The following is a 25,593-nucleotide window of genomic DNA, read 5'->3' as shown; positions in this document are numbered from 1 at the left end:
GGCTATGGGCTCGCAAACACCCCAGTACAAGGGGAATTTTGAAATACCCGCCTTTTCCGGAGCGGCACATGGCGCGCCCTAGGATCGTTTGATCTACTTCCTACAAATTATTCAAGATAATTATAGGATTGATCAAAAAAGGCCCGAATGCGTGTCGACCATGGCGGCGGCGCATATTACGCTGGTCGTCCGATTTCTTTCGATGACAATATCGTTGCGTTGACCTGGGATTCCAGTTTGCAGGATGGATATTGAAATCAATGAAAACGCTCATTATTCTTCACTCTACCTGCAAGTTGCATTAGTTTCACTTCCTTTCGGATCTATTGGTGGTTTTGTACGTTGTATCATGCGCCGAGTACCTCCGTTGCTGCACCCGCCGTAGCGCCTACACCGCTGATGCCAATGCATCACAGCGGCAAAATAGCTTTGCCATACCGCTGCAGACGTCGGCTGGAGGCTTGATGCATTCAATACGGGATCGGGGGTGATGATCATTCTGAGAGCCTACAAGTTGTGCAGACAGACATACTTGATGTGGCTGCACGAAACGAGGTCCTGGGATTCCAAATGAACCAGCTCGACGCCAAGACGCAGGCTACCCGCTCCGAGTCCCAGAATCAACTGTGACGGGGCGATGCAGTACCTCATGAGCCTGAAGCTCAGTGTGATTGTGAACCTGAAACATATCATGATACGCACCGTGTTTGCACGGTACCGAGGTCTCTCTCCAGAGGAAAGAGATCGGCCATCATCAATGGCATCACGAACGATAGTAAGAACGAAGGAAAGATCGAATTTGTCGACAAGAAGACATGACACAGGAGAAATAATGAAGCTTCTGAGATCCGTGCAGTTAGACAAGAGCATCGCGCAGACTTGGGGCTGGCGAATCCAGCAGAAAAGATATCATACTTGGAAAAAGATACGGAAAGATACTATTATCTCATCCTGCGGTATTTCGAGTATCTGGACCGAGAACTCGAACGCAATGCGAAGATGAAGCTGAGTGAGGAAAAAATGAAGAGTGGGAGAGACGGAAGGCTTTCGTAATGGGTAAGCGCTGCAACATGTTTCCAATGTGCAATATCAAGTCACATTTTATGACTATCGATTCCAGAGTCCTTTATGGCATCATGAGGGTTATCTGTCCGGAGTTCGATGTGAACAGGGAGGAGTTCACCGGCGAAAACCGGGAGACGTACTGGAAGAACATCTTCAGTTTCAAACTTCTGAAAGCGAGCAAACAAAAGGCATTCACTGGGATGATCGAAACCGATGGAGTGGCAACGTGTGTACGCTATCGGCGGTTGAAGGCGGATCGCCATGTTCCGCCCGCGGCTTTGCCTTCGGCGAAGCATGAAGATGAGAAGGAGGAGGATCCTGCGACGCAGTAGGTAGAGGATAACGAGTTTATCGTTGACGCAGACCCCGGGAACACAAATATCATAGCCATTGCAGCACCCAAATGTGGGGAAGATGGTACTGACGGCAACTTACGTCAGAACGACATGCGTCTTTTTCAGTTCTAAAGATAGAGACATTACCGCGAATCCGTTATAATGAATGCGAGGAAAAAATCGAGACATGGAATGCAGGAATGAAGGATCACCTGGAAGCTTTGAGCGAGGTGACGAGCCGCGGGGCGGACTTTACAGCTTTTCGGAAATTCATGGAAGTTCGTGTTGCCCATTGGGATGCGCTGTGGGAGGAGTATACCAAGCCCCGGTGGGCTCGTTTGCGAATAAATCTGTATTGCGGTAAGCAGCGGGCGTTCGCCAACTTTTTCAATCAGTTGAGCGCCCCGAAGGAGGACGAGGGTCAAAGGCTCGTTGTAGCGTACGGAGCAGGCCGATGGAAGACACAAAAAGGGACTACTCCAGCTCCAACGACGAGAACGTACAAGCAGTGCCCGAGGCGTTTTGCCACAATACCTGTAGACGAGTTCCGAACATCGTATACACACCATGAACTGGGGTGTACACCTCAGAGGGAGGAGATGGAAAAGTGCCAACGGAGCCCTGAGGAACTAGCAAAGTACGGACCGCTGACGGTAGAGCAAATGGAAAGGAGTGCGAAAGTTCGAGGTTTGCTTGCACTGATGAGGACAACTCCCAACGGCTACAACCGTATGGAGTTTGCAAATCGAAACTTGAACGCCCTTATCAATGTAAAGACAAGCGCGGTGCTGGAGAGAAGACCTTCAGAATGGACAAGAGAGAACTTTGTTAGACAATCATTAAAAGTGGAACTATATGAGAAACAGTTGGAATAAGTTGGAGGTGGCCGGGCGAGAAAGCCTAGGAAGCATCTGCACGTCATTTGGAGCCAATTTGTCCAAGGCGCGTTCGCCGCCACTACTGTACCCGTGACGGCGACTGCTTTCGACTTCTGAAGCGTTCGTCGTTGGCACCGCATTACAAGCGACGAGTTTTCAAAGATTAAACCCATGTTCGTTACGTTAACTGCTTCCAAGATAGCTGCTGTGCCCTATCATTCGTTTGTCGCGGGGCGTGGGGTCGGCACCTGTGCTCCGACATGTCAGCGACCGGCGAGTGACACGTCAATTGAGATGCGGGTTCGGGTGCTCGTGAACCCGGGAGAACCCGTCGATAGTGCGCTGAGAAGGTTTAAGAAGGAGGTGGTGAAAGCCGGCATCCTGCAGGAAGTGAAGCGTCGACAGTTCTTCGAAAGCAACACGGAGAAGCGACTGCGACGGACGGCGTTGCAGAAGCAACGAGCGCGACAGGCGACTCAGCGCAACCGTTGAGTCGTATGTACGGAGGCGTCTGCGAACGAGGCAGCGGTGTCGGCATAAATAGTGGGACGCCCAATGGAATGGTAGGTAAAGCCGCTATGGAGCCAGTCCTCTGGTCTCCAGAGGTTTCGTGCGTCGAAGATAACACGGTGACGCATCAGGCTCCCTAGTCCTTCTGGCCCGAGCGCGTCGCAAGCTTGACGAATTTCGGGCCACTCTGTGAGGACCGCGAGCACATCGGCGCCTCGGGCTGCTTCCTGTGCACTGCAGACGAGTTCGACATCTTCCCCCAGTATTTGATGCACTTCTCGATGATTCGCTTGGGGGTCGTATGCTCGCACCTTGGCCCCAAGTTCCACTAGCTCTCGCACAATAAACACTGCAGGTGAGTCACGAGTATCGTCCGTGTGTGCCTTGAATGTCAGACCGAGCACCCCAATACATCGCCCGTAGACGTGATTCATGTCAGCGCTGTTACCAACGACTGCGAGGGCAATTCTCTGGGCAATCCGCCGTTTTCGCGCCTCGTTGCCCTCGATGACTGTCTCCACGAGGCGACACGGACGCCACAACTCCTGTGCGATCCGCGCTAAGGCTCGTGTGTCCTTTGGCAAACATGAGCCACCGAAGCCCGGCCCAGCCTGCAGATAGTCTGGTCCGATGCGAGCATCGAGGCCAATGGCATGCGTGACCACGCTGATGTCGGCACCGGCAACCTCACACAAGTCCGCAATTTCATTCGCGAACTCGAGTTTCATAGCCAGGAAAGCGTTTGCAGCGTACTTGACCAATTCGGCTTCCTCCACATTCGTGAAAAGAACGGGTGCTCCACTGATTCGCGCAATGGGCGTATACAGCTGTGTCATGAGCGTCTGCGCGTTTTTGCGTGTATCGAACCCGGGCTCTGTATCCGCCACGAAACGACGCTCATGAAGATGGAGCGGCGCTGACCTAAACGCAGTGCATTCATGCTGCCGTTGAAACCGGTTTTCCCACATGCCAATGACCACACGTTCCGGGTACATGAAATCCTGAACCGCTGTACCCTGACGTAGGAATTCTGGGTTGCTGACAACCTCAAAGCTCGCGCCAGGGGCGCAGTTTCGCTGAACGAGTTCGCGTACGCGTCGTGCAGTGCCCACCGGCACCGTCGACTTGTTCACAATCAAGGTAAAACCTGGCGATCGGAGGCTTTTCCCAATCGCCTCTGCAGCACGGAATACGTAACTGAGGTCGGCGTGACCGTCACCTCGACGAGATGGCGTTCCAACAGCGATGAACACGATCTGCGCGTCGCGAACGGCTGCAGCGAGGTCAGTCGAGAAGCTCAGACGTCCTTCTTGAACGTTCCTTCGAACCAGGTCGGCGAGGCCTGGCTCGAAAATCGGCATTTCACCCCGCTTGAGCGCGTCGATCTTCTGAGCGTTCGAGTCCACGCAGACGACACAGCAGTGCGCGGCGTCCGCGAAGCACGCACCTGACACCAACCCCACGTAGCCTGTGCCTATCATCGCAACTCGAAGAAGCACAGCGTCTTCGCGCGTTGACCGCTGCGCACCGCTCGAAAGCTTGAGACTCGATAGCCCACAAGAAGCACATGGCGCTGGTGCACCGCAAAAACCCGGGGCGTGGCGTTCACCACGAGGCACGGCCACGTGTCGGGTGGTTTGGTAAAGCCCCCGGAAACGCGGCCCTGTTCGCTCAGCACAACAAGCCCTGAGACTCGATACAGGGACACGCTGTACAGAGGACGTGATTGGCAGTGAGAACGCCAGCAACAAATCCATTTGAGAAACAAATACGCACAAGTGTTTCCTAATATAACGGAGAAAGAGCAGCAGCCGATGCAAACACGTGGATCGCAGAGGATTTCTCGCCCGAGCAGGTGCCCTGCGCCAAGCCGCTCCCCGCGATCTATGAGTGTATCGAGAGGATTCATTTCAAGAACGTATAAGGAGGATTCACTTGTGCGTTTATACATAAAATTCATCTTTGAGCATCCAGGAAGTATATACCCGCGTCGGGAATCTATCTCAGTAAAGAAACCCGTCGGTGGAAGCGCGCCCGAAATACAACTGAGTCTACCAGCTGGATGATCTCCCGAGTGGCGACAAGTGGTATGGACCGCTCCCGAACGACAACCAGCGTTTCCTAGACGCCTACCATACCCGCTGCCAGGTTCTGCTCAACGAAGGCGAGTGCCTGGACACAGCTTCGGAGGTACGCGTTTCGTACTTTGCACACAAACACACACAGGTGCATCGGTGATAATTCCCGAAACGGCCAAGCGCAGGTTCATCACACCACAAGAGCAGGCCCTGGCGACCGGTAACCATGATTGAGTTTCTACACCGCTATCGTCAACGGGATTCAGACCGAAATCTGATGCATCACAGGTATGCTGATCAGTATTCCATACACTGTATCGGGAAAAGACGGCAGATTCCTGCTCTCGTCAGTCAGCGGGAAACTCCATTTCGGTGAGCCACGTATCTACATCCGGTTGCAGACGCTCGGAGGCGGCAGCACTCGGCAGATCCTGCGACAACGACAGCGGGCATTCCGCCAATGAACGAGACACACACCTGGCTGGCAATGTGAGGCCGCTCCATACCTGAACGAGACCACCAGCACCGGTTGTGTAGACTTCGATGCGCGACGGATGGGTTTCCAGTGCATACACCGAGCTGCGGATAGGGCCAGCGAACCTCACCAGCGGTTGGCGACCGTCGCTGGTTGCCAGTGCCGGCGAGCACCGCACCGCATACACCGTGGCATCACGAGCGAGCCAACAGCATCCGGAAGCATCCGTCCCAGCGCCAGTTGCGATGCGCTGGTCACCCAGATAAAAAGGCAAGTCCGGCAAGTCCCAACAGTAGATCGCCATGCGGCGTCCAAGTGTTTCGCCAGGTCGTCGCCTGTTACTCCGCGCACTGCGCCAGGGAGCATGAAGCTCCCCGGCACGAGCCTCCACACCAAAGTGCTCGGAGAGCTCAAGCGCCGCACGGCGATAACGATGACCAGTGAGCGCGTCCCAGACCAGAAGCATGCGCTCGCAGCGGGACACGAGGTATCGACCATCGGCGGAGAAGCGCACACTCAAGATGCCTCTCTCGGACGCGGGATGCGCTCGGCAAGACCGAAGCGTTGGCAACTGATCAGACTGCTGCGGAGCCGGTGCAGCCGGTTCCAGATAGATCCAGTCCTCGGCACGATGACTCGATTCGGGGCCGGTCAACTGGGCGCGCTTGGCCCATGCCAGAGGACGCCTTGAGACGCGTGTCCTGCTCGTTTGCTTGTGCCAGTGGTGCGCCCTCTTGCCGCTGGGGTCTCGTTGCCGCGGCGTCTGAGGTAGCGACAGAAACTGTGCTTCGTCATAGATCACAGCGTCGTGCTCGGGCGCTGCGGGAATACCCTCTGGAATGCCAGCGAAGCACGAATCAGACCAGCATCGATACCCCAGGCAATGATCAGCGTCCACAGGGCGTGACTGGCGCAAGAAATGGCCTCTTGCGTCGTGCCGTGGAAGCAGGTACGCACTCTCCGACGCTGCCTCATTCGAGGCGGCGTACTGGCGCCTGCCACCAACCTCAGTGGATGTCACAGGAACCTGCTTGTCAGCATCGAGGATCGCAAAACATGCGGCTCGTCCACCTTTGCGAATATCCCAGAGACGAATACTACTGTCCAGGGAGCCGCTTACCAGCCAGTACTCGTGAAATGGAAACCAACGCACCGATGTGATCGCAGCCGAGTGACCCAGTAATGAATGCGTTGTAGCTCCGCTCACCAAGTCAAGCAGTCGCAACTGATGTTCGGGTTCCGCAGACGCAACCGCAAGCAAGTACGGACTCGCGGCACTGCCGCGGAAGTTCGATCCAGGAAGCGCGCTCCCAGTTTGTGACGCTTGAGCGGGTACCTGTCGCAGGCCTCGATTCCAGTCTATGGAGCGAACCGGTGGGCCGAACGCGAATCTCGAGACTGAACGAAACGTCGCCGCGTCGAAAACGTAAACAAGGCCTTGTGCATCGGCACTCACGAAAAGTCCGTTATCGAGCGGGTACCAGGCCAGTCCTGTCCACAGATGGCGATATGCTGCCTGCGCCACGCGTCCGCCACCGTCCGAGAAAGATGGCTCCCGGACCTGCACCGACGCGACGGCATGACGCTGTCTGAGTTGTTCGCCTGCAACCGTAGTTTCCATGATAGGTAAGCGCTCCACGTTTTGCTCTGATGACAGGGCGGTACACTGTACGGATGTATCCGACCGAGGGTAAACGTTTGAGCGAGTGGAGTGTCGTTCAATCGTCCATCCCGCATCTGGCTGGACGTCGAAGAGCACGAGACGTCCGCTGCGGCCGTCACTGAAAGCACTCAGCAGCCACCGCGACTCCACATGATCCAGAGCCAGTGCCGAGCCTAGAGGAGCCTGTAGTGGCATCTTGAGGCGTCGGAATCGATCCGCTTTCATCTGTTTCTGGGCAAAGGTCTTAAAAATGCTTTGCAAGCGGGCGGAGCTACCCGCTGCGCCGCACTCTTGGGCAGCCAACTGAGCACAAATCGAGTCGTTCATTGCTTCGGGGGATACCCAAGGTCCAGATCTCAGGTTCACAGGTTCGTGCAGAGCGTCAAGCACTGGCAAGCTGTGTGCTGCCTGTGTCGTGCTTCAGCGACGAGGTTGCTGGGCGGGTGCAATGACAGCACCCCGCCATGGCAAAGATGGGCACCGGTTTTCAAGGCAGTGCCTTGAGGCGCTCACCTTTGTGAGCTCAGACGCGTCTCGGAGACTCGCGAGCGAGCCCTGCACACTTGACCCGGTTCTTCCGCGAGTTGCAGTAGTCGGCTACTTCGGCTCGGTTGCGTGCCAGCAGCGCAATTGCTGACTAGTGCGAAGTGTCCAAATACCTCCTCAAGCGGGAGCTAAAGCGTGTGCAGTCGTTTAGATGCAGAGCGGACGGAGCACTCGAACGACGCAAGTTGCTGGAAGCGCGTTCGCAGGACACACAGCGTGCTTCCTTTCTCGGTATTGAACGAGGTTGCGCCACCACTCGAATGCCTCGAAAAAACGCCTCGATATCGTGAAGAGTTCCGAACGCTCGTTTCTGGAAACCTGGCCGCTTCACACACACACGCCCACCAGCGAACACGGGTCCGTTAGGTAGCGCTGTACCCCGACGCGTTCCGCACAAAACAAGTGCACTGGACCAGGTTTCCGAGCAGTTATTAGCGCACCACAGCAAATTGTGTCCACCGGTTGTTACGCACGCCAAAGACAACTCGGATGGCACGCTAACGAAATAAGAAAAGGTTTTCGGGTAACAAGATTGGCCAATATCGTTTAGCAATCAAGTTGGCGTTCAGGTGAAGAAGAGGAGAGTTCTGTCCCATTTCATCCCTATGTATACAGTTTATCGCATCGTTTAGCAATCAAGTTGGCGTTCAGGTGACGAAGAGGAGAATTCTGTCCCATTTCATCCCTATGTATACAGTTTATCGCATCCGGGTTACTTGGCTGACCCGAACGCGAGGCTGGATCCGTATCAGTCGTGCTGGCCAACGTCGACTTTCATAGCAATCGTGCTCCACGAGCTCACTACTAGGACGTTTCTTTCAGAGGCAAACGGCGGCAAGTTCGCTTGCTGGAGCGCTAAAGTGTTGGAGAGTTCTTCGCCAGCGTCGAACAAGATTAGGGTTCATCGTTGGACTAGGCGCCAACGCGCGTGCGCTCGGTGTCTCCCGCCGGTGAGCTTCCAGGACGCGGCGCAGACGTTTCACTGCAGCGTCTCTGGCGCGGGGCAGGACTTTGCTTTTGATTTGCAGGGCAATTGAAGGCTCGAAACCCTTCGAACGGAGTTACTCTCCTGCAGGGAGAGGCAGCGTGGCGACCTCGGGGCATCACACCTGAGCCGCGCCGCCTCTCCAGCCCGAACGCTGAACAGTGGGCGCGAGAGCGCTCGAAGCAAGCCACACAAGACTGTACTATCCTGAGTGTCGTGGGTTTTGATGGAGATCTCTGGAAGCGCAACGCACTCGACTACCAAAGTCGACGCAACGACAAGTACAGCTGCAACTGGTGCCACACAAACAATTGTGCCCAGTGCTACCGAGCTGGGGAGCGAAAACCGTACACTGTCGGTAGCTGGCAACCAAGATGCATCGATGGCACACGGGCCTCAAGCGACACCGAATGTTTCATTTGGAGGATTATCTGCATCGAACTTGACAGAGACAAACACATCCTACGAACCGCCTGGCGAGTCCAGGTCCAAGAGGATCAACAGCGGCACCGTCGAGCGAACTCGACAGCGGAAACGTCCCCGCAGTGCTGTCGTGACGATTTCCGAGCGAGAACTCGGAAACGCTTGGCCTTCCATTAAAGCCATTCTGTTGAAAGCGATCGATGGCATCCAAAGGCGTGACATACATCGAATATTTGCGGAGCCCGTCGACCCGGTAGCCGTTCCCGCCTATCTAGATATCATCAAAGAGCCCATGGACCTGGGAACGATTAGACAGCGGATCGAGAGCGCGGCGTATACGAGCTTCAGCCAAGTGCTGCATGACTGCGACTTGGTCTGGCGTAACTGTTTCCAGTTTAACCCACCAGACTCCATTTTTTATCAAGCTGGCAAGGCTTGTAAACAGGAAGCACGGAAAGCCTGGAAAAATGCCCGAGAACGGCTTCTTCGCCTGCGGAACGAGCCGACCTTGCGAGAAGCCGTCGAGCGCTTTCTGCGTTCGCATCCACGGCAGAGTCGCCCTCGAGCACATGCCAAAAGTGATGCTTCATCCTTGAATGAGTCACAACAGGCTCCAGTCGGGAGCAATGAGCGGCAGTTAACTGGCGACGCTGCAGTCAGCTCGTATACCCAACGTGCTTCGGTAGTCCCTGAACGTTCCGATACGAGCACGTGGCCATCGACGGTGCGCTTTCGAGCGAGCTGTCTTCCTAGCGAGGACTCGAGTCCGGGGGAGTCGTCAGCGGAGCAGCCTCGTCGAACTGCCGCCTCAACCGCACTCGTGCCTGCGGACCGTGAGCATTCTACGACTGGTCAGCCGTCGATGCTAGCGATTCGCATCTCACTTCTCGAGCAGGGATCAGTTACCGTAGCCTCGCGAAACATTGCCTCTCAAAGCGATGGCGGGAACCAAACCAACCTGACGCGGAGCGAAGCGTCTGCGGTGAATGATGTTCAAGGGACGGAAGCGGGTGCCGGCGGGCCTCGTTATGCCAAAAATGAATCTAGTTCAGGGAGCGGTGGCGCTCGCCAGCCGCTCTGGCTCGAACTCGTGCAACAGCAGCATCGATGGTGGCCGTCTCTCCTCAGTCGGATCTCCTCCTCGTATCTGCATCTCCAAGAGGTGATGGCCAAAGAGTGGCTGCGGCAACGCTATTCGCGCTCTGCTGCGTTGAAGGATACGAATACTGGTCTGGTGGCTGGACCAGCGCCTCGTTCGGCTGTTTCGTTTCGGCACCTGCTGAGTCAGATCTCGCGGAAACGGCCCGGATGGTCGCTTCGAGAGCGTCCGCTTACGTCGATAACGACAGCGCCGTTCACGGTGCGCCCAACAGATCAGGCAACCAAGGAATCGTCGCGTTCACAATGCCCTCATGAGGAGCATCTGCACGGAGATTCGGTCGGAGCAGCGAGTCTGTACAGGGCGAATCCCTGTCGACCTCTGCAGGGACGCACCTTTTTAGCCTTGGATGCTTACGCAAACTCGTTGCGTCGCTATGTGACGGATGCTGGCCTCATGGCGCATCGAATCGTGGATGAGCTGCTATCACCGGAGAAGGAGCACGAGCGACTACTTCAACAGTGGAAAAATGATGTGCTTGCCTGGGAGAGAAAGCTTGAAGATGAGCAGGAAGCTCGCTTAGCACAATTTGAGCGATGTTATGGAGCGTTCCGTGCCAAAGTACAGCAACTGCAACACGACGGTCTCGACCTAGACTGGTTACTGGATACTGTCTTGGATCCGGAGCTTGCTGAACAGGTCGAAGCGGTGCCTTTGGACTCGTTGCGCGAAGACTTGCCCTACGGAGTGGCTGCTGCAGAGCTGCGCGCACTTCGAGACTATCTATGGGAACGCACGAATACGCGCGGGAAGCGTATCCCCTATTTAGAGTCGATGATTCAGGTGACGGAACAGGCGTCCACGGCCGGTGCCGCAGCGTTACCCAGACGGCTTGTTGCTGCGGCTATGGACGGGTCCTACGAGGAGACCCTCGCCCGGGCAATGCCTGGCAAAGTAGCGCCAGCGGGGGCGATAACGACCACATCGACGTCGTCTGCCCAAGCTCTGGTACACAGCAGACCACTGCACCCGTTGACGGCCGCGATGCAACGCCCGCTTGACGGTTTAGGCCGGGTTGCTGCCCCGGCATCCACAGGACGAACAGCGATACCAAGAACGTCCGCGAGTGCAGGCAACTTGAAAGTTGCGGTGAGCTCTGCGCTGAAGGGCATGCGCCCGTCATCCAGTGCAACCTGGGCTAAAAGCGCGACACCCGAGATGCCCCTGAGCTGTGCCAACTGCGGTACGACAGAGACACCGGGGTGGCGTCAGGGAGAGAACAAGGAGCAGCGGCTCTGCAACGCCTGTGGCCTCTTCTGGGTCAAATATAAGCGGCAGCGGCCTCCGAATTTGTGGCGTCACACCTCACGCGTACAGAAGAACTCGCAAGGCGCAGGCGGCGCGAGCGGGGATCCCTTGAATGCACCGGGCAGACCGAACGCTTCGTCGTCGATGTCGTGATGGATATACCACTTGGAGACTGCTCGTGACTCTGTGCATGATAACAGACGCCACACATGACTGCAATGATGATTGCGGAGTGAACGCGCAGTCCCTGGCGAGCATATGCCATGAGACGGTGTCTTCATGATAAAGCCGGTGCTGTCATCTCGTTGATAGTTCCGTGCGTCGACGGGGGTTTTATCCACTGGTTTCATGGGCGAACCCGGCTGCACGAGAGTCGAGGTCGCCTAGACGATAACCTCATCGGGGAGCTTGTTCCCTTCGAGCCCGATTACAGGCCAGTTCAGCACGACATAAAAGGCATTCCGTGTGTATGTGTGTGTGTGTGTGCTTTCGTTTACCGAACAAGTCCTTGGAATCGTCGCATGGGTGCTCGTTTCGCGGGATAGAGAAATGTATTTCGTGTGTATTCGGTCTATTCAAGGAATTCATAGGAGACTCGATCGCATGCAAGTTCAGCGATATCTATTGTGCGGTTTTTTCAGGAACCATTGACCCAATGATCATGATAATGATCCATGGTAGCCAGAGCAGTCCATCATTGCATTCCGTGATCAGCGTTTGATATTTGACAGTATCGCTGAGCGTACGCGTGTACTCCTGAGGCCAGCACCGAGAGCAAGGCGATGGCCAGCGATTCACTGACACCGGAACTCTGTGTCTTGCGCTCCACAGCCAGAGACTTTACTCGCCTAGTACTGAGCTTCAAACAATGAAGACGTTGAAGAGTATACCTTCCAGTGCATGTTCGAATATTCAATAGCGTGATGGTGTGGTCTCCAGGATAGGAGGTTGCTCACGTTGCTTGTAAGACGAATACTACATCATAAACCAGGACCAGGTGGTGCAAAGTCTCGCGTCTTGTCACGCAATCATAAAACAAGTGTCAGATGCACAAGGAACGCCGAACTGCTCGACCTCATCCCGCCGTATTCGTTTTTCGTTCCGAAATTGTTCATAAATGTGCAGCGTGGACAGTCGACGTGCAGTACTCAATGCTGCCGGATGCAAATATAGTGGTACTTTTATGGAGATTCCTGGACGTGTTTCACAAAATGCAGTGTCGAACTTTTACCACTGGGATACGTTCCGTGATCGGAATAAAGATGATCTGCGACGAACTTGAATACGGGTTCGTTCAACAACTGACATTCTCTTCCAGGTCATATGTTCAAGCCTCCATTATTCTGTTTTCGTTACACGTAGCATGCTCGAATTACGCTGTGTTTAACGTTTCGATCTTTCTCTTTCAAGGCAACTCGTGTGTGTGTATGTATGTGTGTGGCGATCAACGCCGCTGGATAGGCGGCAATCAATACGGTAGACGTCGTTACTTGACTGCTTGCGTGCAAGCTCATGTCGAAAAACCCCTTATTTTCGACATCCATGAAAGGAATCCGTTCGAAATACAAATCCTAGGCTTTCCGATGGCCATCCGCGAAACTGAATGCAGCAGCGACACGATCCCTCTAACCGGATATGCTGGTTGAGTGCAGAGTCTCTTCTGTTTGCATGGAAAAAAGTCTTGGACTCGTAATTTAGCCACCGCAACATTCGCTTCCAGTGGAGAGCGCGTCACCGGTTTCCACGAAGCAAGCGTAGACGGATCCAAGATTTTCGGATTCTTCTCCAAACTGGATGCTGCTTCCGGTACATGTTTCATGGTGGGCATTATCGCGCACCACAAATCCTCTGCCGAATGGAACCGCCTGCATCTACTTGTGCAGCAGACAGACTACTCGGCGACAATAATACCTGGAAGAAAAAGCCCCGGATCGTCGGGTATGGTATCTGGCGTGAAACCGGATTACGACATTGAGCGGGGCCTCTTGTTCCCTTCGAGCGCCCGAGTCGAGCGATGAACCAAGCGTTCACGCGATACAGCTCCGCCTTCGGAGCATGGTGTGTAGCCGACTCTTGGAAGCACCTGACCACAGTCAAGTTTCACCGTTGCGATGTGCACGACGAGGCTGTACAGGAAGAAGACAACAACGGGAAGCGAAACGCAGATCGCGACTTTTACGTGTACATGAAACTCCACAATAACAAGCGGAAGCAGAGAGATCGGGACTCACTCCCAGCAATGAACACGTTTCGACCGCTGACAACGGACCTCCGGGAGCAGTCGCGACCGGCGTATTGAAACCCGAGGACAGTGGAGGATGAGCAAGTATCCAACGAAGAATGCCTGCAACGGCTGGTGTTGATGATAACGCATACGAGAGACCCCAGCTTTAGCGTGCACATCCGAGTTTTCTGCCGTGGATGTACACCCGGAGTCTATTCCCTGTCCATATCTGGTCTTCTATTGGGGCGCAAGGATGTTGAACCGGCATCCAGAGGGCAATGGTGTTACTGGATCCGACCACGCATGACATATGGCGAGCTCGTCATCAGAGTATATTTGCGTAGGTGTCCTGTTCAGTGAGGACTTGCCCATATGGAGAGTTCCCCAAAGACAGTCATGGACGGGGCCGCATCTCTCGTGGAAGCGGTTTCAATCCGGTTAGTCTTCCCAGCGTGTCGGTGCCTTTCCATGTTGGAGTCCGATGACGCCGTGTCTTTCTTGGAAGCGGTTTCAGTGCAATGTTCTCCATCAGCGTTCCGATGCCGAAGCGCGGTGGAGCCCCAGCATACCCACCAGACAGCGGGCAATCCTCGGTTCATCCATCTGCTTCGCCAGCAAACACAACGGCGATAACCAAAGGGACCTCCACGACACCTCCAGCGCACTTGCCACGCGCGTCTAGGTGGTGACGTTCACGAAACCACCGCAGCTGCGCAATGAGCTTCGGACACAGTAGCAAGCCGGCGCGTGTCGCTGAAAGCATTCGCACATGGACGCCGCCTCGGTGCTACACAAGTGCCGCTCGCAACTCTTCGGAAGCAAACAAGGCGTTTATCGTGAGTCATGCGGCTTTCAGAGACGTATCTGGTGAAGTGAGGAGCCATCACTGCCGATCACGAAGCGCGTTGGGCGACAAACGTTACGCCTCAGGAAAGCGAATGCACGAATTGGCGACATTTTTCCGCGCTTCCCTAAACCTGCGGTCTGAGCATAGTTGCGTTCCCCGCAGAAAAAACGCCGTCGACTTTGATGTCATGCGGGCGATCCGTCTGAGCGCCCCCATCGTTTGCATGAGCGGCTCCTGGTGTCGCTGCCGGGTGATGACCGACGCTATGGCCATCTGTAGCACCCTTTTGCGGCTGCGTCGCATCTGGATCACTCGCCATCGGTGTTTGTCCAGAACTCTCAGCATTTGGCGTTGCGTCTTCGGCACGAGAATCTTCATATTGGACAAGGCGCTGCGCAAATGCGCGGATGCTCTCGACTCCACCCTCGGCTAAGAGCAATCGTGGCGGGATGGTCTCCAACTGGCGTGCTAGGAGCGCGAGCACCGTATCATAGCGGCGGAGTTGCTCGGAAAGGGGTGCGTTCTGTATCTGGGCCAACCGGAGCGCTGCAAGAGAGCGTCGCAAGGCATACCAACGCGAGGCGATGAACGCGTCCTTTGATGTCTCGGGCGAGTCGTCCGTTGCTGAAGCACTCGCTCCTCGGGTCTGGGCATCGTCATGCGAAGCGGCTGCATGTGTACCACGTCCGACTGTAGGCCTCGACTTCAAAGACGGGTTTTCCTCAACAGATGCTGCTGCAGTTGCTCCGTTCTGCTGCTGACTCGTGAATGCTGTTGCCATTCGCTGGAGAGTTTCGGCGGGTAGCTCTGCAGCGGAAAGAATTTCCAGCAAATATTTCTCCGCATCGTTCGGAGCCCGTTTGATCGTTTTCCCGAGCCATTGCGAAAGCATCGTCCTGGCTAGGTCAGCAGCAGCACGCTCGCCCTCCGAACTGTGACGCGGATAGTGATACAGTCGTTCGTGCTCCTTCTCGATACGCAAGCGCTCTTGGCGAGTCACGAACGCTCGCCATACGCGCTCGATAAAGGCGCCAGGGTCCTGCGCTGCCACCGCATACGATGCCTCTGGGTCCAGCGCCTCATCCAGAACAACATCCATTTCGGCAACGGGTTTCGGTTTGCCTTCAGTTTCGGTTGCGGTAGGCAGCTCCGAGCTCGTGCCGGGCACTGCAGCCGGGTCCCGATGACGTTCTGTCTGGAGTCGTACCGTCATCCGCGGTGCCGAGTCCAGAGCCACCGCGGACCCACGCGATACGCCTTTCACCATCCTCGAATGGGTGTGCTGTACCTTTTCATCACGAGAATGCGTTGACGTACTGAAGCTTTGTCCTTCGGCGGGACTGGGCGCTCCCGTAATGCCGCAGAGTCGCTGACGCGCCCACTGGACCCGTTTCAGCGCCCACTTTTGCATTCGTGCCGCCTCGCGGTAGTAAATGCTATTTGTTGGATTATATGTGAAACAGTTGCGCCAGATAAGATCTAGGTCACGCTCAACTTCGTCGAGGCGCCGATATTTGCCTGTCTCGAGCTTCCTCTGCATGGTACCGAGATCCATCGGCTCTGGGATCACTTCGTGATAGTCAGGCGCCTCCTCCGGATCAACCGGGGCACAGAAGAACCCATAACGATCATGCTGCCGTACCTGCTCAATGAGAATAGCCACGGTATTCCGAAACGTATCCTGATCAGATGAAGTGGCTCGGGGCACGCCGCCTGCTTCTAGCGACGATGCCGAGCGCGTCCGGATAGTCGGTCGTTGTCCGGACTCGTCACCGACACTGATGTGAGAGGTGCGCGAGCGTCGCTGTCGTTGACGCGCAGGCTCACTGGTGTCGGTGCTCGGAGACGAAGCCCGACCTCGCCGCCGCGTTACCCGCTGGCGCCGAGTCGTCGCTGCACTGGACTCGGTGTCGTCGCCCGTCGCCGACCAGCTGTCGTCCGGGAGGGCGAGATCGCCGGGATCCTCTCTATCGGGGAAACCGTCATCTTCCCGAGCGCTATAGGATATACTGTTACCAGCAAAGGGTGCATGCTGGCGGGTACGACGCATCCAGGTGGAACTGGTGCGCTGCACGTCGCAAATACGAACCAGAGGGCGCAGCGGAGTATGCGGGAATGGCGCGGGGACTTGCATCGAGGAAGGTTCTGAATAGGGATAATATTGGATATTATAGACAGGATGGCAGTGAGCGCCATCGACACGCTGCATCGAGGAAGATTCTGAATAGGGATAATATTGGATATTATAGACAGGATGGCAGTGAGCGCCATCGACACGCTGCATCGAGGAAGATTCTGAATAGGGATAATATTGGATATTATAGACAGGGTGGCAGTGAGCGCCATCGACACGCTGCATTCAGGAAGGTTCTGAATAGGGATAATATTGGACATTATAGACAGGATGGCAGTGAGCGCCATCGACACGCTGCAACGAGGAAGGTTCTGAAAACGATTAATATTGGACATTATAGACAGGATGGCAGTGAGCTCTATGGACACGCTGCATCGAGGAAGATTCTGAAAACGTATAATATTGGATATCATAGACAGGATGGATAAGACCGCAACGGATTATTTGCCGATGACAGAACGTTTACGTTGACCTTGGATTCCAGGATGCGGAATGCATGGGTATTGGCTTTGGGGAAAGTGTCTATCATGCTGCACCCTAGCTGCAATTCCCATTGTGTATACTTCCTTTCGGATGTACTGGTTGTTCCATACGTTCTATCTTGCACCGAGTACCTCCCCTGCTGCATTCGTAATAGCAGTTATGCCGCTGGAGCGGATGCATCAAGGACACTGTACGGCGTTGCCATACCACTGCGGGCATCTCCGCGTGGCGTGGCTCACCGGACAGAGGGTCGAAGTACATAAGCATGCCGGGAGCCAGGAAGCTGCGGAGACAGACCTACTGCCTGTAGCCCGAAGCGATGTACTAGGAGTCCACTGCGACCAGGGCGACGCCCCGACACAGCCTACCCCCTCCTAGTCCCAGAATAACCTTTGTTGCGGACGATTTGCTTACGTCTCGCCAAAGCACCAGCCACTTGTGAGAGCATGAAGCACTAGCCCTGCAGACTCGTACAGTTCTAGGGACCTTTCGCTCTGAACGCAAACTTTCGACGATTCGGAAAGCTTTCCCCTCTAACGTTTACCGCACAGGTCGAACGAAATTGTTATCTCGTTACCATGTAAAAGTTCGTGTCTGTTCGTTTTCGATACGGTACGTTGCATCGTGGTTTCGATCTCCGGCTATACACTGCAGCAATGGTGCAATAAAATTTACTTGAAAGACCAGAATGGCTCACCATCCGCATCGTACCTGACTTTACAGACGGGATTCCTCTCCCTCATAACGCCGCTGAGCTTCTCCGCTTCGACCAGATCGGTGTGCAAGTTTTTCATCAGGTTTTTGTCTGAACGCTATCACAGTGACTACCGAAGCTCGAGACCCGCGAGTCGCCGTAAGGCGCAAGCGCTCGAGCGTTTCGTGACCAGCGAGCAAACAGCGCTCGACAGAGCTGGATGCCGTGAGCGTCCACGCAGGTTACGCTGAAGCGCGCTCTGCTGCCCACTCATGGATGTGGACGAACGTACCAGGCAGTCAGCAGCAGCAGCAGCAACTGCTGCTGCTGCTGGTACTGTGAACGAGCGCGAACGCGTCTCCCTGGAACAGCCGTTCCGCTTCGTGCAGCAAGCGCCCCTGAACTACACGAACTCGGGCAAGAGCGCTCTTGTGCTCGATAATCGAAAGGAGCCGCAAGCCTCGTCGCGTTCGGAGGCAGGAAAAGGGACTCGACCTGACCCGCAGCAACCCGACGCTTCCGCCGACCAGCAACTGTCACCACCGGGTACGCAACCGCGGGTATCAGTGGGGCAGAAACAACAGCAGCGGACACCCGAACAATCACCTGTTATCCGCACAGATGCAGCTTTAGAAGCTGCTGGATGTATGGACGACCAACGTCGTTCCTGGGAAAGACATCGCTGGGAAGCGGAGCTCGCCGCGATGCGAACCCAGGTAGACCAGATGCGTTTCAGTCGGAGACTAGTGGAAAGAGAAGTAGAGAGCCTGCGTGCTGACATTGTTCGGCTCCAAAAATTGCTCCAGCGTTATTTGCAGGACGCGGTGAGAGAAGCAGGTCCAGAAACTTGGTGCACGATCCAGCCGGCCACACCACAGAGTAGTGGCCGGAGCGCGTCTCCAGCGACCTCAGCACGTTCTGCCACGAGTCATGCGGATCATCATTCATCGAACAGCCATCAACAAAGCCTTGTGGGTTGGATTCGGGTAGGCAACGCTACGTTTGAAGGCTCTGTCAACCTTGTTCCGCCCACGAATCCGTCGGCTTTTGCAGTGTTGCAGTGCATCCTGGAGCGGCAGCTGGGAGCCGACGCGCTTCATACCGACGACGACGACGACAATAAGGCGAATAACATCACACTTCCATTGGGACCAACTCGAAGACGCTGGAAGATTCGTCCGGCTTGTGCTGAGGATTTCCAGCAGCTCATCAATCCCGCGGAATGGGCATGGCTGGAGGTGGACTGCTCGCCGTGCACACCTCGAGCAGATGCTCAAACGGATTCTGGAGCAGATACGGAGAGACTTGCGTTTCTCTGCCGCAATACGACCATATCGGCTTTATTGGAGCAGATCACTGTCCAGCAGCGCACCGTCGATGAGCTGGAAGAGAGGCAAGCTCCCAGCGCTGCCTCGGCTGCGAATGTCTCAACAAATCCGATCGACATTGCCCGATCGGAGCAGTCGACGAAAGACGCTGGAACGGGAAATGATCTCTGGGGCAGTTTTGGTCGGATGCTAAGCCGGTGGGTATGGTCGCAGGCTTCGGCTCCCGACGACGACGACGACAACATCAGTAGCCAATGGAGCCCAGCGAGTGGAGTCGATGCATGGCCTCCGAGCCAGCCAGCTGCTAAAGCGACGACAGACGCTTTCCCGGTTCCATCATTAGAGCGGGAATCGGCCGATGATGGAAGTGCCCATGCTCGCGTCCACTCGAGCGCAATGCGTGCTGCGGCATCTTCGCCGGCTTTAGAGACAAGAAGCACCGCAGCAGACAAGTCTGCGCCTCTTGCGACACGCGGAGCGCCTGAAGCGCACGACTCGGCTATGGACCGTGCGCATGTATCCGGGGAGGCATCTGAGAGTCCGGCTAGAACGAGGACGTCATCGACTTGCGACGTCGCTGCGTATCCCGCGCATACATGCTCAGAAGCACCTGAGGGATCGTCTCGAATGCATACGTCAAGAGTGGTGTCGTCGACGTCGTCGTCGTCATTGGTCGCGCTGCCTCCAGCAGGCGCCACTACCGCTGTCACTGCTCCAGCAACAGCCACAGTGACATTAGCGGCGAATTTTCACTCGCAAGTGCTCTCGCCTGATCATTTCGAGTCCCTACGAAACGCACTGCCACATCGCTATCGAGACGCGGTCTGGTGTCTCGTGTACTCCACCGCGATTCATGGGGCATCGCTCTATACGTTTTACCACCGTACCCAGCACGCTTCGCAGAGCGTTGTTGCTGTGCGGGATCGTGCTGGTCATGTTTTCGGGGCCTTCGTCACAGAGACTTGGCGATCGAACGCGAGCACCTTCTACGGGACCGGTGAGTGTTTCGTCTTCCGAGCAGATGCTCAGGGACACGTTGAACCTTATCCCTGGACCGGCAAGAATACATTCTTCCAGTATTCGGGACCGCGTTTCATCGCCGTTGGCGGGGGCGCCCACTTCGCGCTCTCACTGGATGACGCGTTGCTATCCGGAACTTCGGGGTACAGCGAAACCTTCGATAACCCGCCGCTCTGTCTCGATGCGCCCGCGAATGAGGTATCCCTTGGCGAGTTTGAATGTGTCGTGCTCGAAGTCTGGGGCTGGAAACCTTGAGCGATGCGCCTGTATCTTCATATGGCAGGCATAGCGGCGAGATGCTCGACCACATACCATGCGTTATAGCAGTCTACAAGTCCTGACGTGTGATGCGGTCAGCTGAGGGAGTCTGCTGCTGGTCGGTCGAAGCGTTTTCACTGCGAGTCCGACGCTTGGCGAATATGTGTCGCGTCAGGTGCTGTTTTTCTGGGGATCATGTCTAAACGAGTAGCGCATATACTGGCGCGTGCGCTCGGTGTCTTCCTGGTCCCGCGGGAAGCCGGCACAGGCACTTGGTACTTCAGGCGCCTGGCGAGCTCGACACGCTTCCTATCGCCTGAAAGAATAGTTCGGGTCAGAACGTTGTCGTCCTACAAGTTGGTATGTTTTATGTGAAGCTACCCGACTAGGCAGTTGCTGCAGCGATCGAGGTGTCCCGCGGGATATTCCGCTGCAAGCGTTCTGAACTTGTTTTGCTTGAGCTGGATCCAGCGAAACAAGCCTCACGGTGTCACGAGAACAGCTCGTAAAAGGCGCTTCTGCGAAAGGCAGCACCCGTACCTTGTTTCGCTCGACCCGGGACGAGCTCGTACAAACGAGTGTCTACAAAGCAGCTCGTAGAAGGTGTTCGGAGCTCTACAACAGAATACCCGAGCCAAAGCCCTGTACTAGACCCATTGAGGAGAAAGCTTCCGGACTTGAAGAGTCTCGAGAGTCGTTCGGGACGTGCGCTTGCGGCGCGTTCTCGAGGAGCTGGCAGCAGCGCTTCCGTTAAGAACTATACAGAAAAGCAGCGGGAACAGCAAGTCGCTCTCAACGGACCGAGGCAGTCTTCGACGTTCGTTTCGTCGTTGAAAGGAGCACAACCTCGGCTTCAGCGTCATGCACGGGGTCGAGTTTGCACCCTTGGAGCGCCAACACGGGAGCCAAGTGCTAGCGCTGCTCAGAGGCACGCTCCTGGTGCCATTGCCACGTCTTCATCAGCGGCTCGAGGAAGCCTATGAACGGGATGCTCGGCTTGGACTTGCTCAGGTGGCGCTCTGTCGACTGGCCGGCAATGCAGAGAAGGTTGTCGGTGTGCTCCTGGCCCGGGTGGCGACTCGTCGCACGTGTTGTGCCCAGGTGTACATTGATGCGGTAGCGGTTGATGCCGTCTTTCAAGGTCAAGGTATCGGGAGTCGTCTGCTGCTACGCGTACTGACGCCATGCTTGCCTGATGGACTGGAGGTGCGCGAGGTCTTCCTGCACACACCTTTGCAAGCTACAGAGTTGGTTGCGTTTTATCGCAGCTGTGGTTTCGAATCCGACGACGAAGTCATCGACAACTACTATCCTCGACGATGGATGCCGCAAGCACAGGCGCTGGTGCTGCGGTGGCGGCCGCCAACCGCCGCTCAACATCAACATGAAGAGCGCAAGGGTCCGCAGGATGCCGACGTTTCCTGAATAGTCGACTGCGTTGGCTCGCGGCGCTCTCGATTATTGCCCTGAAGTGATGTGTATCACGCCCGCGACCGAAGCTAGTTTATTTCGATGGTGATCATCATCGCAAACACGGGTAGCAATGCATGATCAGGAACGTCAACTTGCAGGATTTCCTCACACATTTGCATGACGTCTTGCAGGTTGGCTTACGGGTTTCAGGTTGCACAATGGACCTGTGCGCTCGATTCTCGCTGATCATTGGAAAGCACTGGAAACCGTTTCCCGGACGGATGAGCGGAGGCGCCTCACGGAATCGTTTTAGAATCGAATGCTTGGCCCCTGGGCATGAAAGGCCGCCTCCACTGATCCTGGCATCCAATCAAAGCTCGGTTCAAGTGTGGGGCGCGCATTGACCAACGCACGTTCAGGATGCGTACGGCGCGATAGCGCTCAGCCCGCTGACACTGTTGCCGATATCGCGAGGGAACGCTCACAGCCTCATGTTTGGGTGCTGTTCGGGGTATCTGGGGGCGTACGTCGGCACGGAAGCAACACTGAGTACCGTTGCACGTCATCGCATCCGCTACGGCATGCAATCTGCGGCTTTCCGTGCGGCTCATGCGTTGAACCGGACACCAAGTTGGCAACTTCGGACAGCAACCGGGTGCTTTACACGCATAAACGCATTGTTGTTGTTTACCGTAACAATAACGGTTTCAATCCTAGGGATGCTGTTCGATTCTCAGTTCTATATCTGCAGCGTTCGTGTGTGCGACAACACCAACGGTTACGACACTGGGGACGTTGCTCGGTTCTGGGGTGTATCCAGATTCCGTGCGTTCATGCATCGCTGCGTCAGTGATTCACGTGTGAGCGTCTTCATGAGGCTGCATCAAGCCGTCTCCTGCAGAAACGTCAGCACTCGAGGCACATTATCGTACGCCCACTGTACGCAGTCACCGAAGGAAACGCCACTCAGATAGTTTCCGCCTAAAAAGAGACCAGGAAAGCCTTGTAGACCCTGGTTGCAGGCTTCCAAGCGCCGCAAGTGACCCCGGTTGTATTGTGGAATCGCCCGCGGCCAAAGTCTCACACCAAGAACTTGCGGCGAAGGTGCATCGGCACGTAGGAGGACGCGACGCATGTCCGCGTCTACGAGGGCAGCGACTTCATCCGGGGTGCATTCGCGGATACCAGGATCACGCGCACCGCCGATGTATGAGAGCACCATATTCATATCGGGAGGCGCTCGTTCCGGAAACAAACTCGACGACCAGACCATCCCGAGGGTGCGAATACCGGCAGAGCGCGGTATCAGGTTCCCGAAACCGTTTAGGGGAAACCGCGCTGCAAACTTTGGGTATGCCAAAGTTACCGAGTATACCGGCGGAAAGTCGATTTCCTGGAGCAGCTCACTCCCAGAGACACCCAGACCTTGCAAGAGCGGTGACGCCGCATGTGCGGGGATCGTAAGAATGAGGGCATCTGTTTCGATAACTCGTTCGCCATCTGGGGTTTCGAAGCGGGCAGTATAGCGACGTTTTCCACGTTTTGCTCCATTGTATTCAATTTGGCGCAGTGCATACCGAGTTCGCATTCGCTCAGGGCCCAGCCGAGTCGCCACTGTGAGCGGCAACTGCTGCAGGCCCTCGCGGAAGGAGCCCAGTGCACCCGCTTTCACCTTGGGGAGATTCTCTGCCGCCCAGCGTTGACGTTCCCGTCGACGTTGTTGCAGACGGATGAGCGCCCCTTCGAGAATCCCGCGTGTTCCGCCAAGCTGCTCGAGTGCGTACACGCGCTTGAAAGCTGCAGCCATGGAGAGTTTGCTGGGATCGCCTGCATACACACCGCTCACGAAGGGGTCTATAATCTTCAGGAAAACTTCGCGGCCTAGATGGCGAGTCACGAATTCCTCTACAGACTCGTCTGCTAGGTCAGCATCCTCGCTGGGCTCGGGTCCAGCTTGCCGTGCGACGCGTTTGGGTGCGCCTACGAACCCGAGCGCTCCGAGCGCTGCCCGAGCCTTCCCCGCATTCGATAACAGGCGGAAACGGCCGGTGATCAGGTCTGCAGGCGAACTCGGGAGCGCGTGCAAAACCCCCTCCCAGTATACGTATCGAGGGAGTTTGGCGTCGGCGAAGACAAGCTCGGACTCGAGACCCGCGTCTCGCGCGAGTTTCAGAATCACCGGTGTTGGTTGGAAGGTGTTGGGCCCTTCTTCCCAAAGGTAGCCGTCTTTGGAACGCGAAATAAGGTTTCCACCAACTTCACCTCGTGCCTCGGTGCAAATCACATCGCTTATTCCAGCGTGCTGCAGCAGGAACGCGAACGAAGAGCCAGTCACTCCAGAGCCTACTACTAGCGCTTGCACCTGCTCTCTGTTCCGCTGTGCAGGCTCCTGCATTTGAAGCTTTCGCGAGTGCCACAAGTCTCGTTTCCACTTGGTCGCTTTCAACGGTACACACAAGCCGCGTTCGCGCTGCGCCAGCCCAGTCCAGCGCTCGTGTGTTGCTTCGCTGTGGCGCGGTGCTCGAGCAGGAAAAGCGAACGCCACGACCAGGCCATGCTGTTCGGCTCGGTTCCGGTCGGTTACCTGTTGAGATCCGGACCACCTGAGCATATCGCCAGCAACAACAAACGCCTTTCAGAAGAAAAACGCTGCCGCCAGCGGAGTAGAATATTGGCGAGTGACGCGCCCCAGACACGAGGTCATCCACTGAGGTGCAGACGCTTCCCAGTTATCCTCGACCGGTCACGTACGAATGGTTCCAATTGTTTCTCATATAGTTCCACTTTGAGATGTTGCCCCACAAATTCCCTCCTGTCCATTCCGGAGCTCTGTTCTCCAGCACTGCACATGTCCTCATATTGATAGCGGCCTTAAAGTCGCGATACAGGAATTTTATACGTTTCTTGCCATCATTGGTTGTGCACACAAGCGCAAGTAGCTCTCGAAGTTTTGCCCTGCTTTCCATTTGCTCTTCCTTCAGCGGTCCGTACAATTTGATATCCTCCGGGCTCCGCTGGCACTTTTCCACCTCGACTTTCAGAAGTGTGCACTCCAAGTCGTGGTGTGTATACGATGTTCGGAACACATGTACAGGCATTGCGGCAAAATGCCTCGCGCACTCCTTGTACGTTCTTGTTGACGGAACTGGCGTAGTACCTGTTCTCGACGCCCAGCGCCCTGCTCCGTACGCTACTACGAGCCTGTGACTTTCATCATCTGTGAAGGCACTCAACTCATTGAAAAAGTTCGCGAATGCACGCTGTTTCCCGCAGTAAACGTTCATACGCAGACGAGCCCACCGGGGCTTTGTATACGCCTCCCACAGCGCCTACCAATGAGGAACGAGAACTTTCATGAACTCCCGAAAAGTTTGAAAGTCTATTCCGCGGCTCGTCACCTCGCTCAAAGCTTCAAGGTGCTCTTTGACTCCTGCATTCCATGTCCCGATTTTCTTCTTCGCATTTATTATACCGGATTCTCGGTAATGCCTCTATCTTTAGAACTTAAAAATACGTATGTCTTTCTGACGTAAGTTACCGTCAGTACAATCCTCCGCACGTTTGGGTACTGCGATGGTTATGATATTTGTGTTTCCGGGGTCCGCGCCAACGACAAAGTCGTTGTTATGCACTTTCTGCGTCTCAGGATCCGCCTGCTTGTTTTCTTCATGCTTCACCGCATCAACGACAAGGTCGTTATCCTCCACCTCCTGCGTCACAGGATCCGCCTCCTTTTCTTCACGCTTCGGCACGGGCGAGACCGAGGGCGGAACTGGACGATTTGTCTTCAACCGCCGATCGTGTACACACAAGGCTACTCCATCGCT

At 55.6% G+C, this 25,593-nt stretch overlaps 8 protein-coding genes across 8 annotated transcripts, besides 3 other annotated features; 4 read left to right on the top strand and 4 right to left on the bottom strand.

Moving 5' to 3' along the window:
* Positions 1-746: 746 nt before the first annotated feature.
* Positions 747-2,366: a sequence feature (repetitive element).
* An 83-nt stretch (positions 2,367-2,449) lies between these two features.
* Positions 2,450-2,770, top strand: CYME_CMB032C (chloroplast ribosomal protein S21 precursor; the record flags this gene model as incomplete). The annotated part of the gene is made up of 1 exon (XM_005535084.1): positions 2,450-2,770. The coding sequence occupies one exon, from the start codon at positions 2,450-2,452 to the stop codon at positions 2,768-2,770; it is 321 nt and encodes a 106-aa protein (XP_005535141.1).
* CYME_CMB031C (UDP-glucose 6-dehydrogenase) lies at positions 2,755-4,545 on the bottom strand (the record flags this gene model as incomplete). Its single annotated transcript, XM_005535083.1, has 1 exon — positions 2,755-4,545. The coding sequence occupies one exon, from the start codon at positions 4,543-4,545 to the stop codon at positions 2,755-2,757; it is 1,791 nt and encodes a 596-aa protein (XP_005535140.1).
* Positions 4,546-5,213: 668 nt separating this feature from the next.
* CYME_CMB030C (unknown WD repeat protein) lies at positions 5,214-7,331 on the bottom strand (the record flags this gene model as incomplete). The annotated part of the gene is made up of 1 exon (XM_005535082.1): positions 5,214-7,331. One exon carries the CDS (start codon positions 7,329-7,331, stop codon positions 5,214-5,216), a length of 2,118 nt encoding a protein of 705 aa, XP_005535139.1.
* Positions 7,332-8,761: 1,430 nt separating this feature from the next.
* On the top strand, positions 8,762-11,518 carry CYME_CMB029C (similar to GATA transcription factor areB gamma; the record flags this gene model as incomplete). The annotated part of the gene is made up of 1 exon (XM_005535081.1): positions 8,762-11,518. One exon carries the CDS (start codon positions 8,762-8,764, stop codon positions 11,516-11,518), a length of 2,757 nt encoding a protein of 918 aa, XP_005535138.1.
* Positions 11,519-13,687: 2,169 nt separating this feature from the next.
* Positions 13,688-13,872: a sequence feature (possible transcribed region).
* Positions 13,873-14,560: 688 nt separating this feature from the next.
* On the bottom strand, positions 14,561-16,795 carry CYME_CMB028C (unknown bromodomain-containing protein; the record flags this gene model as incomplete). The annotated part of the gene is made up of 1 exon (XM_005535080.1): positions 14,561-16,795. One exon carries the CDS (start codon positions 16,793-16,795, stop codon positions 14,561-14,563), a length of 2,235 nt encoding a protein of 744 aa, XP_005535137.1.
* Positions 16,796-18,019: 1,224 nt separating this feature from the next.
* Positions 18,020-20,350, top strand: CYME_CMB027C (similar to oxidation resistance protein Oxr1; the record flags this gene model as incomplete). The annotated part of the gene is made up of 1 exon (XM_005535079.1): positions 18,020-20,350. The coding sequence occupies one exon, from the start codon at positions 18,020-18,022 to the stop codon at positions 20,348-20,350; it is 2,331 nt and encodes a 776-aa protein (XP_005535136.1).
* Positions 20,351-21,214: 864 nt separating this feature from the next.
* CYME_CMB026C (hypothetical protein, conserved) lies at positions 21,215-21,778 on the top strand (the record flags this gene model as incomplete). The annotated part of the gene is made up of 1 exon (XM_005535078.1): positions 21,215-21,778. One exon carries the CDS (start codon positions 21,215-21,217, stop codon positions 21,776-21,778), a length of 564 nt encoding a protein of 187 aa, XP_005535135.1.
* An 871-nt stretch (positions 21,779-22,649) lies between these two features.
* CYME_CMB025C (protoporphyrinogen IX oxidase) lies at positions 22,650-24,377 on the bottom strand (the record flags this gene model as incomplete). Its single annotated transcript, XM_005535077.1, has 1 exon — positions 22,650-24,377. The coding sequence occupies one exon, from the start codon at positions 24,375-24,377 to the stop codon at positions 22,650-22,652; it is 1,728 nt and encodes a 575-aa protein (XP_005535134.1).
* Positions 24,378-24,448: 71 nt separating this feature from the next.
* Positions 24,449-25,593: part of a sequence feature (repetitive element) that runs on past the window's edge.

The sequence above is a fragment of the Cyanidioschyzon merolae genome, chromosome 2, assembly GCF_000091205.1.
Source record: "Cyanidioschyzon merolae strain 10D DNA, chromosome 2, complete genome".
NCBI lineage: Eukaryota > Rhodophyta > Bangiophyceae > Cyanidiales > Cyanidiaceae > Cyanidioschyzon > Cyanidioschyzon merolae.
The sequence above is the reverse complement of the archived record's forward strand: the minus strand, read 5'-3'. Positions and strand labels throughout refer to the sequence as shown.